This window comes from Phalacrocorax carbo, chromosome 1, assembly GCF_963921805.1.
Source record: "Phalacrocorax carbo chromosome 1, bPhaCar2.1, whole genome shotgun sequence".
NCBI lineage: Eukaryota > Metazoa > Chordata > Aves > Suliformes > Phalacrocoracidae > Phalacrocorax > Phalacrocorax carbo.
The window spans coordinates 48,373,965-48,389,102 of NC_087513.1; the positions used below are offsets into that span (position 1 = coordinate 48,373,965).

General features: G+C 37.2%; 1 protein-coding gene across 2 annotated transcripts in view; it reads right to left on the reverse strand.

Moving 5' to 3' along the window:
* Positions 1 to 378: 378 nt before the first annotated feature.
* The window catches only part of KITLG (KIT ligand), a 53,980-nt gene continuing 39,220 nt past the window's right edge, over positions 379 to 15,138 (reverse strand). Inside the window, exons 6-10 of one of the 2 annotated variants that reach the window (XM_064450569.1) lie at positions 14,506 to 14,601; positions 7,814 to 7,923; positions 7,239 to 7,315; positions 5,689 to 5,772; positions 379 to 4,060 (exon numbers count right to left, since the gene is read on the reverse strand). In XM_064450569.1, coding sequence (XP_064306639.1) covers positions 5,733 to 5,772; positions 7,239 to 7,315; positions 7,814 to 7,923; positions 14,506 to 14,601 — 323 coding nt within the window. In that variant the 3' untranslated portion in view covers positions 379 to 4,060; positions 5,689 to 5,732. Of the gene's footprint in view, positions 4,467 to 5,688; positions 5,773 to 7,238; positions 7,316 to 7,813; positions 7,924 to 14,505; positions 14,602 to 15,138 lie in introns of both variants that reach the window. The other variant, XM_064450565.1, reaches the window with a different exon arrangement.

The following is a 15,138-nucleotide window of genomic DNA, read 5'->3' on the forward strand; positions in this document are numbered from 1 at the left end:
TCAGCTGGAAAACCCTGATATTTGTAATAAATTTTGAATTGGTAAATGCCACTTACTGCAAAAGACGTGCATCAACAACATTCAGACTTTTTAGAGGTAAATGAAATTAAAATCCCAATATGTTGTTAATGGCAAGAATGGGATGTGAAAAACTGCCTAAAGCAGGGCACAAAAAAAATTTAAGCTCATTAAGGAGCTACAAGAAACTCAATTTTGAAGTTGGAATAATTTTCATAATCACAGATACACTACGGGTCAGCACCAGAGGCTGATAATGAGGACATATCAAAATGTGTGATTAAGAAATGAAATGTATTATGGAGTCTGCATCTAGTAGCATACATTCTGACAGAAAATTCATCCAGGAGATGACAGGACTTAAAAAAGTTCTTGGATGGTACTGACACAAAGCAATATATTAATTATTTGGCAGTGCATAATATCTTTATTTAGAACAATAAAGTATATGTATATAATGCAAATTCCAAATTTGAACTGGTATAAAAAAAGGACCTGGGAAAACATCTATCTTTAAAAGGACACATATATACATACACATCACATTTTATAAACTGTTGATTACCTTCAGTCAGAATTTAGCTATGCAAGACTGTGCTGACATTTACATTGAAATAAATGAATTTGCCCATGATACAACCAGCAAATGCCTGTGTCTCTGTCACTGAAGAGTCTGAGGTTTCCGCGTTCCATCAATTTGATAACATAATAGCAACATGCCACCATTACTGTAGATTTGCATTTAACAGACAGTTGAATCAGATTCCCGAATTGAAGAATGTTGGATAATTCTTAGATGTAGATCTAACTCAAAATATCTGTGTTTCATATATACAGTTAGCTTTTCAATTTAATAGTTGTATTGTGTGCACTGAACAGTTTCAGCGTATTACAAAGAGAGAGCAACAGAGAAAATAGCTGGTGAAGATCAGAATCTAAAAAATGTGCAGGTTGTACACATACTCCATAGTATAGCACATTTTATAAGCTTATTTATAAAATGACCTTGTGATGAAATAAGTACCATTAATTTATTCAAGTAAACACACATCTAAAGTAACACATTGAGTTACTCAGTATATCATTATCTGCTTTTTATTCTCACAAGGCCACTATTAATTGCATGCAAAGTTCAACTACTCCAAAGGAAACCTAAAAATATTAGTTTCTCACAAAACCACAGATATCTGAAAACCAAACTTGGTTGACTTCTGTATAAAAAAACCAACACTTGCTTCTCCCCAGTTTCATTTTAAGAGAAAGGGCATTAATTTTCTAACTGTGTCAATGCATGGGCTGTGTCTACCCCCAATGAAGACCAGAAAACTGATCATTCTTCAGAAGTTAAATAGCTTAAAATTGGATAAAGAAGCAATTAAAGGACTATTTCTGCCATTGCTACTCCCACTGAACAGTAATCTACTCTATTTTCATTGATTTCAAAGATGTCTCAAGTCAGTAGTCTTTCAAAATTTCACTATGTGTGAAGTAAGGGCCTCCTCAATGGGTAGACAAAATGGGTAGAGAATTTTTCAAATAATTTAATGATCACATTAAATCACAAGTGCCACGCCATCCACTGCATGAACAAAGTGGCCTTCTGTTTTGCAAAATGATTGAGAACACCCAATGTTTCATTCAGAAAAGGGGGTGGGAACAACAGTTCTGCTACTCCATGTGTCGTACTACTTTGGTGCATATTCAAAGAACTATATTTGCGATGTGAACTTGGAAGGTTTATACATGAATTTTCTTTCTGTTCTCATGTAGCCTTAAATTTACCTTGCTCCACAGAAGAGATTAAAGTATCTGACATTATTTGAAAGTGACTTAGGCACTATTTTAAGATGTTACTCTTGGAAGGTGAACATTTTGTGGTAGTCTATCTGTCTAAAATATGTTTCATTTTACAACAGATATTTTCTTTAGTATTGAATAGTAGACTAAGGAGCCTAAAACATTGTGCATTTTGAATATGAAAGTACAATCTGGGGCACAACAGTGTGCAATATTATTGTGTGTTTGATTTTCTGGAAAAATGCCTTTAGGAAAAATAACATTCTTATGAAAAGAACATTAATAAATACAAGATTTTTGTTTAACTGAATCTAAGAAAAATACTGTAAAACTTCAAATGCATGAGCTTGCTTTGAGAAGATATTGTATAGCAACATGAAGCATTTAAGGTTTTTGTAAAATGCATAAGGATAATTGCTTTCATTTACTGTAGATACTTTTCTGCTCTGTCAAAATCAATATGCAGTTATTCTCTGCATTACAATAAGGTGCAGATTTCCCATCACTTAGGTCACACTGATGTTTCTTTTAAGGTAACTCTTAAATAAGTTTGAAAAACAAAGCCTGAGGGCCTTGTGAGTAAATAACTACACAATGTCAAATGCAACGGAGCTGCAGATGGGGAATTCTGTTGTTTGATTTTTCCAGAGCTAAAATTTGCAACGCACTTGCTTTTTAGCAACCTGGATTATTTCTTATTAAGTGGTGAATAAGCCACTCCAGCACCTTCTGAATAAAAACGAAGGCCTAATTCTCACATTAAGCTTCTTTTGATGTAGTCTAAGAGGAGTTCCTCAGATGATGTAAACCCCAAAGCTCTTTAACATTAATGGGGTTATGCTAATTTATACCAGCTGAGAAGGTCTTGAGGAGCCTTTTCTGACACCCAGGAAGTGCAAAAAGGCCTCAGTATAAATAAAAACTAGTTCCCCACAATCAAATGCTTGTATCAGTGAACTGAGATCAACATCAAAAGTTGTAATGAGTAGGGTCAAAATTACACGCAGAGTGGCTACATGCACACATAAGCTCTGTCATCAAACATAGTAAGGTTCTGAGGTTTTTTCTTTTTGGTAAGTATGAAAGATAAATCAGTTTTACCAATAATACACACACACACCCCCACACCCACACAGAGGTATATATTATATGTATGTCATATTGTTTTTATGCATGGTTCTCAGAAAATTCAGCAGATTATTAAAATTTCCATAAGATTTCTTTAAAAATTAAGTAATGATAATCTTTAAAGAGAGCTCCAACTTTATGCAAAACATTAAAAGGGTGGTGGTTTTTTTGTTTTAAAGTTTTCAAGCTACTTAAGCTAAAACTCGTGCTGACTTGGTCAGTTTGATGACAGATGACAGTTTGTCATCTGAAGTGAGCCGCCTTTACCTTCTGAAGTACAAACCCCTAATACAGATAAATAATTCATACCCATTATCTGGAAAGAGCCAGGATGAAAAGATGCACAACTACACTTGTAACTTTTACCATGGTATTTTCAGGATTTACTTGAAAATGCATGTCTGTACATCAGTCCTGTACAGATTCCATGGATGCTATAACAGCAATAGATGTGGAAGACAAGTGCAAAATAAAGCCTTTCTGTTTTGTTTTGAGAGAATTAAGAGTGGAGAATGCCAGGATATTAAAGCTTACTAATCATGTAAAACACAATGCAAACATTAATTACAGCTGATGTAAGTACAAGCTAAATACACTCTCAGGATCTTTCAGATCTTCTATGCTATACATTTAAAGACAAGGTATCAATGGCATGCATCTTCAGCATTTAAAATGCTTTTCATGGGTTTGTCTTTATTCTGATGTTTGAACGCGATTCAGACTCTTTACTTTCCCTACCCTCAGCCTGGCTGGAAATTTCTCCAGTGTTCACATGCCCAGCAGTTACTCTTAATGCTTCGAAGCTCCATGAGGTACATTCACCTCCTGTTTACTTTCTCTTCATCCAGTATTTACTGCTGAACAAAGACCACCAATGCTGATGAATTCTTGATGCTTTCTGGGGTGGGTAACCAGCCACTTGGCACCCAACAGAGATCACATGTTGCTGTACACACAACCTTTGCCATGCACAAACACAGCTCCTTATAAGTAAAAGGCTAGAACATGGGTCCATAGCATGACTTTGCTTTCAAGTTTTATGTACAATATTGAAGAGTATGTTACCTGTATCCATTTCTGCGTTTTCTGTCAGTTCAGAGAACTCCATCTGAAGACACTAAGGTAAGGTAGAGGACACAGAACTTAAATTAAAGATGCAAAAGTTGTTATGACTTTCATTGACTACACATAGTTGGAGACATTTGAAAGATGCTTTTTGTTCAGGTCTTATACTTTGTTTGCCAAAGTCAGCTGCAAGTATTAATGCAATTAAAAATCCCCAAATGCCACAAAAGGTAGATATTCACATGAGATAGTGTCCTGCTAAGTGCACACTCTTCTTGTTGTTGTTCAATTCAGTGTTGGTTTCACAGTAACAAACACAAATTGTCCTCATTTCTATATCATGTCTATGGAGTCATGGGCAGCAACAACAGATGCAGACTCAGTCTGTCACTCCAGAAGGAATACGAATGTGCTTAAAGCTGCTTCATTTATGAAGCGAACATGGAACTGTTACCTGCCTGAAGAGAAAAACAAATTATAATTTTGCTGTTTAGTTTTCCTCTCTGTATTACTAAACAGTAGAGTTTTTCACAGTCAGATAACATACACATTTTTTCTTATAATTTTGGAAATAGACAAATTCAATGACATTTGCATAGACATTCCTTTATTCTGAAACAAAAATTACTGCTATAAGTACTTTCCTGGTCCAAGAATATGCTTGCCTGCAAATGCTCATTGATGTCTTCTATGGTAATGAAACAACTCTCATGGTTTACTGAACTGTTATGTTTGTGCATTTTGGTATCTGGTAATCTCTGGCAGCAAACTTCCCTTTGAAGTGATCCGGACAAGTCAACATCAAACAGAGTTTACACCTTCTCAAAACTCAAATGACTTGCCCAATGCAATGATAATTTCCCTTCTGACTGAGCAGATGTTAGAACAAAGCAGTTAAGGAGACTGGAAATCTCTCAGGTTGTAGCTAACTACATCACCACGAACACTCTGGAATATACCTGAGAGTGACTGCTGCAGGATAAACTGTAAAACCTGGATTGCCTGTTAAACTCCTACACTGCTCCTTCTACCCACATGATAAAACGAAGCATTCAGTGCTGCCTGAATCTTCCAGACCCTTGCCAGAGAAGCCGTTAAGTACGGCACAACTCCTGTGGTAAGAAGCCCCTTGCGGGAGACACACACCATTCTGTAGCGGACAGCTGGGACTGAGAAAGTTCACTTGCCCTTGCTGCTCACTCTTACATACTAAAGCAAGAATGATGTGTCTGACAAGGCTACAGAGACTGCAACCTGTGCTGAGTAAACAGCAGTTAACAGAAGCTCAGGTCTACTTGGCCTGTTCTCCTACACTCACCTGCTAGTTTAAGGATTGTGTTTTTTTCGGTCATGCTGCTTTGGAACAGCTGTAGGACAACAGCTGAAGACTTCTCCATATTGGCTCTCACACCAAAAAGGAGAAGCCGTAGCTGTCCTTCATTTTGGACTTCTGGCATATTTCATTTTGTAACATATTAGATCAAAATCAAATGCCTAAATTAATGATATAGGATTAATTACATTAGCAGCTAAACATCTTAGGTACAGATGAAGCCTACTGATAACAAGCTTTTTTAAATATTTTTTTATTTTTTCCCAAAATGGACTATGAATCACTTTATATTTCAGCAGCCAACTGTTACTAAACCTATAGTATGACTCTCAACTGTAACAACTTACCAGTACACGAAACAGTAACAGTGTTGAGGGAGAAAAAGCAACAGCTACACTTGTAGATGTTCTTTTTCTTTTTGCTGCAACATACTGAAAAAAAGAGATACTTTTTTACTCAGTGCTAGTGTTTCAAGGAACCAGAATGGAAGGTTTTATCAGTTAATTACAATAAAAATATTTACATGTAATAAAAGGGAACCCAAAGTAGTAGAATTTGTCTTTGCTAATAGGTCTTCCTAGTCATAGAGGAATACTGCAAATTTCTCATGGAAGAGGGAGAAAAAATATATGCCATATTTTAAGAAGATATCTGATGGAGAATGTAACCTGTTTAAATTTACTGTTAAGGCCATCTCTTGCATTTAACTAATTGTTCTGTTTCCTGTTTCCTCTTTTTCCTCCTATAAAACAATGTTTTATATTCCCTGTGAAGTTAAAAGGAAGATGCATTTCACAAGTTTCAATGCCTGGGAGGATGAGGTGCAGGAAGAGTTATTTGTAGCAGCTAATATACTTGGTGAATACAGAGTCTTCCATTCTATGTACTGTACATGAAGAAAAATTGTAATAGGAACAGTTCTAGAAAGTTTAAACACTGAAAATTTCAGCTCCTGTGACCAAAACTGCTAGATCAGAACCTTGCCTATTCCTGCTTTCAACAGCAGGCAGCACCAGGCATTTAACACAATGTGAGAAGCCTACAGAGTAAAACATGTCCTGCTATCTGCATCAGATCTCTCCCTTAATCCCTAAATTAAAACTTGACCAAACACCCTGAAATATGAGATTGAATAATACTCTCAAAATGCTTTAGCATGAACTATTCTAACTTAAAGTATCCCTAAGTCCTTTTCTGAATTTCACAAATTTCTTTGCCCAAGTCATGTCCAAGCAACTTTGAATGTCTTCAACTGTTATTTCTAAGGTATATTTGACTAAGTTATACAGATTTTTTTCTGTTTAAAAATCAGATAAAGCAGTGTTGAAGTATGAATAGAGCTGTGAGTCATTTCAGGATGACCTTATGAAGTTATCATGATTTGAATGAATTCTCATTAGCTTTCTATGAACATTAAAAAAAAAACCAGAAAACATAGATGCTTATATACACATACCCTGGGAAATGTAAAAAAGTGAAAGAACATGAAAAAGTTAATGTAAAAAATGGTCAAAAGGATTTAGAAGCACAGCCAGGAAGACACTGTTTTCTATCACATAATGTCAACGTAGCTTCACACAACACAGCAAACACAAAATTAACTTTTGTTGTTGTTGTTGCTTCCCTTTCTCACAGTAGGCATAAGGAAAGAAAAGTAATGGTAATGCCCTGTTAAAAAAAAATTTTAAACAGAAATCGCCTCTATAACAATTTTTATATTTAAACCAGGAGCTCCTTAAAAGGATATACCCTAAGCACACATTTTGCCTCTATTGCAAGACCCTGTGTTTGGGGTTTTTTTGTGTTTGTCTTAGAGCTGAAGGGAAACCTTCACAAAGTAGGTCTTAAAAATAAAATTACATTTGTATACATATATATAAACAAAAACCCAATATACCTTATCTCATTTTCCTCTTGACAGCCTTGACACTGTGTAGTTTCATCACTTTCTGGTCTGGATTTGGGATGCGTTTTCTAGGAAGAAAATGCATTAAATATAAATATCCTAAAGCTTTCTTTAATAACTCCGTAAACAATTGTTGTATGTTTCAGTTTGCTTCCTATTTTCAATATCAAAGTCATCTTGCAAAATGTAGGCCAAATCTTGTCCTCTAACATACATCTGGTATACTGATGTAACTTTACTCTCAAAGCCTTTGTATTGTAAGCAGGGACATAAGGGGCAAAAGCAAAAGAATCCTTTTCTCAAAATACAGAACTGGGAAACTGGGGGAACCCCATGTTTTTAATTTCCAATTAGACAGCTATCATGCTGATAAGACAGGATTTGCACTTTGATGGCGGAATTCAAGAATTTGACAACATAGATTTACATTTGTATGTCACACAGTCAGTGAAGATCAAAAGAGCTGTCTCTTGCTTTCAACTGCAGAATGGTTCTGTTCTTCCTACCTCCTCATAGCTAAGAAGTGTAGTATCACTATGTAAACAGCTAAATGTAACATTTCTTACCTTCCAGTATATGGTTCCCAAAATAAAGCCAATAAGAAGAGACAGCAATGATGTCAGTGCTATACTGATTCCTTGCAGGCTGGAGCTGCTAATGAAGCCAAGTACCTCTTCTGTAATTACAGATGTTCTCGTTAGTGATGACAGATTTATAACAGAAAACTATCTTCAGGGCAACACTATTAGCAAGAGCACTTTTATGCACCCCCTACATAACAGCATCTTAAATAGCAGAACAGATACTTCAAAGTGCTGTGTACATGAGGTGCACTTCATACAAAACCTCACAGGAAATTTTTGACCACAAGGAAGCTCCTCCCATTTCTGAAACAGCTGTGTTGAATTTTCTTTTTGTCATTTGTAGAGAATTTTCTCTTTCCTGCACTTCAAATTTTGGATTTATCTATTTTTAGAGGTCTTTTTTTGTAATACAAAGTAATTCTTTGGAAGAGAATATCTGTCACTTTGTGTTTTGCTTAAGTTCTGTAAGACACATCCCTCTGACTGCAGATAGACACTGTGCCTTGCCACTCATGAATGACCAACATGAGGCCTCTCAAGGGAGGTTGTTTTAACAAAATAAGCCTGACTTCACTTCTAATGTCTGTCTGGAAAAGTCCCACTGACTTCAGTAAGATCAAACCCTCGTACATTGAAGTGTAGCTGTGTGTTATTTTGGTGCTACCATTTCTTGACAGCTTTTTACACTTTACATAGAAGAGGCCCAAACCTAGTCTTTTATGTACACAAGCAATTCCGTTCCCCTCACGGGGAGCTGTACACATGCTGAGACTAAAATGTGGCCCTCCAGTTATTTAATCAAGAGCAGGATGTGAAAAGTCCTGCGGAGTGTATCCCTTCTGAAATGCAAAGTGAGCCACAGAAGACTGCTAGTTTAGACAGCATCCACCCAGTTTTGGTTCATTTCAGGATTTGGTGTCTGCAGCTCGAATGGTGGGTGTATTGTCAGGTTACAGGAAAAGAACCAATCTGTAAGCGTTGGAAAAGTGGAGGTGATTAGATACAGAAATGAAAATGGACTGTTAGCACTAGAAATTTGTGACTCATGCAAACAGCAAATGTCTAAGCATGTATGGTATAATATGCTGGGCCAAGCAATGTGCATTTAGTACATTATTACACAGCTTCTAAGAAAACACTTTACTTTAGAAAGGAGCACTCTCATAATTAACTAGCAACTAATTTCCAACTCTGAGATTTTCTGGTTGACATTTTGCAGATCTTTTTACTTCAAAAGCAAAAAACAAAAAGCCTGTATCTTATATACTACATGTATCTCTGTTTACAAACTCTAGGTTCTGACTATTGGGACTTGAATTTTGCTTACATCTGGTAGACTGGGCACACTAAAAGGAAACATTGGTCAAGCAGAACTAGCAGGTGCTTGCTTACTGTGAAAGAAATCTGTCTACAGAGGAGAGGTGAACATCAGCTGAAAAAGAGAGGTTTAGTCTGCCTCTGTCTCCTTGGAGATTAAAACCAAGAGCAGAAGTTAACTGGAGGGGCATATCTTTCTTAAACTGTCCATTCCAGTTTAGACATACAGGAGGTTTGCTTGCAGAACTGACCTTCAAGAAATCTGGACAAACTCAAGTGGAATAGAGCCAGCCTGAACATCTAAAAAAAAAATCCTGTCATTGCTTTATCTGAATTGTATACTCAGCACATTCTCAGAAGAAAATTCCTATATTGCTCTTGTGCTCCAGTCAAGAAAAATGTAATGCTGATGTGCTTAATACCGTTAGCCATTCTTCCCAGTGAGAAACCACTGAGTTATACAACTGAATTATGTAAATCCTATGGGGATGGTCATGTTTTCTGAATTCTGCCCTGCAAACTTCAGAAAAAAAATGTAAAAGTGAAATAAAAATCAAAGGAAAAACTTTTCAGGTCATATAGAACATAATTTATTTGATAACATGTTATGGTAGAGTATATAACCTCAAAAATCCTCTGCCTACTCTGCAATGCTGGGCAGCATATCATGGCAAGTGTGCTAATTCTTATATAAACTTCTAGAGAAATGTTCTGTATGCAGGGCAATCAGTGATGGTCTAGCAGCCTAATTTTTACCATTTTTCTTCAAAAACTTTAGAGTGTCTTAGACAACAGAAGAGCTCCCTTTACAATAAGGTATCTAAGAGTGAAAAAACCCTGATATCTGAGAAGATATCTCCAATGCAGATGTTTTCCTCGGCATCTATGGAAAACTGAAAGGAATTCATAATTAGCTTGCCATGTGGGGACCTGCAACCCAGGGGCAGAGCCTAAATACAGTCAAATTATGGCATCATCCCCTGCCTACCTTTTAAAAATGACTACAGATTATTTTTTTCATAACTTGATAGTGTACGAATTAATTTGAAAGTTAAGTAGTCCATAACTGCTTTAAAAAGCAAACAACAACAGATTATTCAATTTCACTTTCAAGTCCAGAAAAAAGTCCCTTGAAAGATCTGGAAAGAATGAAATGAGTCATGGCAGGTTTCTTCATGTGTCTTTTATTTATACTAACATTTAAACCAGGACAGGTTGGAGAATTGTCAGTCTGGAGAACCTCCCGGGGACATGTGTCCTAATGAAGAAAAGGAACATAAGGAAAGCAAGCTGGCTGAGAATAGGATTTTATTCCTTCCATAGGGATCTTTTCCTCTGTTAGAAACTTTAGAGGTCTACACAGAAATATTCCCACTCCCAGCAGTTGTAGAGGTAGAACAGGAGAAGGAATAGGAGAAACCAGGTGGATCAGTAACTTTGTGAACTCCTTGGGCAATGCCAGAAGAACTGCTGGCTTTGCAGTTAGTATATTATTTACTTAAAATAGATTCTCTTCAGCAAGGTGCAAAAAGGCAGTGGAAGATGGCCAGCACCTCTCAGAGCTCTCACTCTGCACCTTACGGAAGAAACCCTTAGGAACTGAGCTCATCTGATGTAGATTTATGTGTAGTCTTCATGGACATTGGTATATTAAGCTGTGAACAAAATATATTTACATTAAAAGCCACTCAGCTACACAATGAAGTTATTGAGCTGCTCTCCACCTTGAGCCATGTGTATAGGTTAACAACTAATTATGATTCAAAGCACTCCTTGATTTTTTTGCCATATATGTCTCAAAGGAATTTTCAGTTTACCTCTGCTCAGCTCCAACACAATTACCACAAGATCTTATCTATAAAAATGCAGAGCAGCTCTCACCTGTTCATTAGAGTCTCCCATTAACTATAAAGTTGGAACAAAGGAACAAAGACACAGAAGGCAACACCAATTGCATTAAGCCATGGGTGAGAATTTTCAAATTGTTGTGCAATTACTGAATTAAACTATGGTATTCTTTGCTCAATTATAAAAGTAGACCTTATTCCTAAAAACAGTTATAGAGATCTGTGCTTACACATTCTTTGAGCTGCTCAGTACTGAGTAATAAATCTAAATTATTGTGAGGAAATGATAGGCAAAAATGGAAGAAAGCAACACTGAACTTTCCATGAAAATATAAATAATACCATGGAACTAAATTGAGTGAGAAGTGGTAGTAACAGCTAGTAAGTTCAAGCTTTAATAAGAGCAACATGAGATTTATCTGATGGGGGTAAAAAAAAGACTACTATTTATTGTTTGGCTCAACAACTGAAAGAGATCAAGACTCGAAATGTCTTATCCTGACACTTGTTCTTTACACAGGAACCATCTCATCTGAATTCTCTAGACTATGCATAGTATAATGATCCAGAGAGATATCAATAAGACTGGGACTTAAACAGTTAATTGGAATTTAACTTGGGCACAGTCATGTAACACAAAGAGAAGAAAACAAACCAGCCTAAATAAATTGGGGGTGGTGGTGGTGGTGGTGTTTTGTAAATTTTATGGGTGAAAAGATGGAGTAGGAACGTGCCACAGATCTATATTCAGTATGACAAGGATGAAAATAGACCATTGCCATTCAAAATATTAGAATGGGATAATTGTTCTATTTTACGCTTAGTTGGGGTAAGATTTTTGGTGTAGATTTAGTCAAGATTCTACTCTATTATAGTAGTTTAATTTTACTTTTATGTAATAATAATGAATTCATGAAATAGGACTCTCAACAAATGTAGCAACAACATGAAAAAAACATAATTTAGCTAATTTATATTACATACAATTTCTATGATAATTGTTTCACAAATGATTTTATTAGATGATGCACTTCACATTTGTCTAAGTTGAATTGAGAATTAAGGGCAGTTCAAGTCATCTGACTACACAGGCTTCATTAGAGTCAAAATTTATTATTAATCTGGAAGGGTTCTTTCACAAGGGGTGAATGCTTCTAAATGGTCCAAAACCCATTAATTTTAAGCCACTCAATTTAAAAATTTTCAAATTAAAGTGGGTCATTAAAAAAAAAACAACACTAAAAAAATGGGGTAGTTTGTGTCTGGAGATGTTTTTTCAGGTTTCCCCTCTTCTCCAAATGTTTTCCTTTTTGAAATTTGAATCTAGTGGTGCTGTTCTGAGAACAGTACTGAAGCCAGCAAGCAGGGTCCCCTGTGCTGAGCAGTCTTCATATGGGAAGTAGTAAGGTTTATTCATTGCTGTTTCTTCCAAGAAGGTCAGAATTAAGTAAAAACTAAAACTTACTAAGCAGTAAAACCAAGACAAAACTAAGATCAGTACTGAAGTACACTTTCAGGGAGTAAGAGAGATGCCAATAAAGATGCCCCAGGTCCCTCCCTGCAAAAAAACCCCAAACAAATAACTGAAGTGTAACCACTCAGCATCCCATGTCCAAGTTAATGTAATTTAATCTGATTACAAGTTCAAACTGTTCACAGCACCAGACATGCAGTTCTCACGTCATTTGTACATAAGGCTGTTAACTGATATCCAATTTTCCAATAAATTTGTTAAGAGAATGATAATCAGTTAAGACACACCTGTACAGCATATGGCCAGCCAAGCAATTTCTTTGACCTACTGCATTATTTTAAATAGGCTTTTTTCCTACTTGATTATCAATTACCCAATTATAAAACAATTTTAATAAACCGGCTTCTGTACTCCCCTCCACAGCACAGACACAGGTGCCACCCTCCATTGCGCTGCCTGGCATCCCTCCTGTTACTGTACTGGGTCAAACTCCTTTCATCTGAACTGCTCCTGTAATCCATCTATCTTTCTTTTGGCTCCTCGATCTATTCCCATTGCTTCAGGCTGCAGCTGAATATTCTTCCTCTAGCAACGACAGCAAAAATTATCACATGTTCAGACCTGAGAGAGACAGCTATGTGCTCTTTAGCCCCCTCCTGGTGCCTCATAATTGGCCCTGGGCTCATAAGTCTATTTGCAGCCAGCTCTGTGACCTCTTGGCAAGGAATTTATGGCAGTGAGACTTCTCTTTTCCAGAAAGGCAGGCTGGCAGCCAGGAGTCGAAGGTGGTTTTTGTTCCAACCTTCTACTCGGAGGGTTTTGAGGAATGATGACTTAAGACCTTCTCTTAATTAGAAAGCAATCAGGAAGGGCTTCTAATCCGACAGCAGCTGTAAGCCAACTAAGAGGTAGCATGCATGGTGATAAAAACACAGAGAATAACTAGATTACACGTTTCCAAGAGAAGGAGCATGAGAAGAAACTCAGTCTTAGTAGTATCTGTCCCAACATCAGGAGCTACTGTTGTGCCCAACAGGCTACCTCCTTGCCCATGTTTTCTTAGGCACAAGGAGCGCTGGCCACACACTTCATCATCACACATTTCATCATCGCACATGGATGCTTGTGAAGTGAAAGGGGGAAATTGTGAAAGAGAGACACATTGCCATCTTGATGCATCTGGGAAACAGCAACAAGGGAAATAACAGCATGGTTAAGTTTAATCACCATTTCAGGAACCTTTAAGGAAAATCCCCTTCTCTTGCTCACATGGAAAGCTCCAGAGAGTATTCACCTTGTTGTATCATGATGTCACTAAAAGCCCCTGAAACTCTGCTGTTTCTCTTTACCTTGATTCCTATAGCCCTTCTGACCTTGTGATGGGTAACGTTGAGGCTCTTAACACCAACAGTTCCAGGCTCTCCTATCTGTCAGTGACCAGTTGGCCATGCCAGAGAAAAGATTACAGACTGCCAAAAGTGTAGTGACTTTGTCCTTGATTTCAATCGAAAGCATGCTGACTGTGGAGAAGGCCCTACTGGGACTACAGCAAGCAAACAAGGGGACTGTTTTCAAGTTTGGTGTCAAGCTTGGGACTGACAGTACTCTCAAAACGCAATGGACAGACAACCTCTTTGTCCGTGTGAGTACCCTGGGCCCAATTTAGGACAGCTATTCTGTTTGTTTGGAGCAGCTTCCTTTTCTGAGAGGTAAAATGAGGTGTCTGGAACAGCCAAGTTTGCTGAGGCCATATGACTAGCGAACACCTCACGACAGCCAAAATGAAGATACCTGCCCTCTCCAAGTTGCAGAGAGCTGTTACATCATTGTAGCTTGATAGTGCCTCTAAATTTTGATTAGATAAGTTCATTGCATTTTTGGTATGACAGCTGAGGAACACATGGTACACCACCAGGCACAAGTAACTTCCCATTAATTTGTACAATTAATGACATTCTTTTCCTCTAGACTCTTGTAACAACCAGCTACCAGAACAAAATGGAGACACGCATATTAATTCAATCACTTGTACTTACTGTTACTGCTAGTGTTACTGCCAATGCTGTCATTCCTAAGGGAGCTGGCAGCAACAGGAGGAAACAAAATTGTTTTTGTGACAGCGACTCTGGAATCTAAATAAAAGATGAGTGTGTCAGCATCATGTAACTTAAAATACAATTCCCTGTATATAAGATGATGGGCTATAGGGCTATTCTGTTGTGGCTATAAGGCTGTTTTAAAAATCTGGCTACAGGGCTCTTTACAAAGTGGATTAAGCCAAAAGAGGCAGTCTTATTAAGAGTCAGATGTGTCTACACACTGAGCTGCTGCTGAATAGCTATTTTGGAAAAGCAATTGCTTTAAACAATTTCGTAGGTTATGACATTGATCTAGTTATTACTGGTGTTACTGTGCAACTGGATACGTTGCCCTAATTAAAAACCTAATAGCTGTCACTAGACAGAGTAAAAGAAAAGAGGAGAATACAAAACCTCCTTTTACTGGAAGGATGAGAATGAACTGCAGGAGCCTGACCTGAGCTTGTTAAAATTTTCAGATGAAGTAAACATGGCCCTTTTCAGGAAGGGTGGGATGAATATGGATGTGACTTGAGGCTGCTGCAATTTACGACTTGTCCTAGCTTCCTATCTTTTCACTTGCCCAATCAT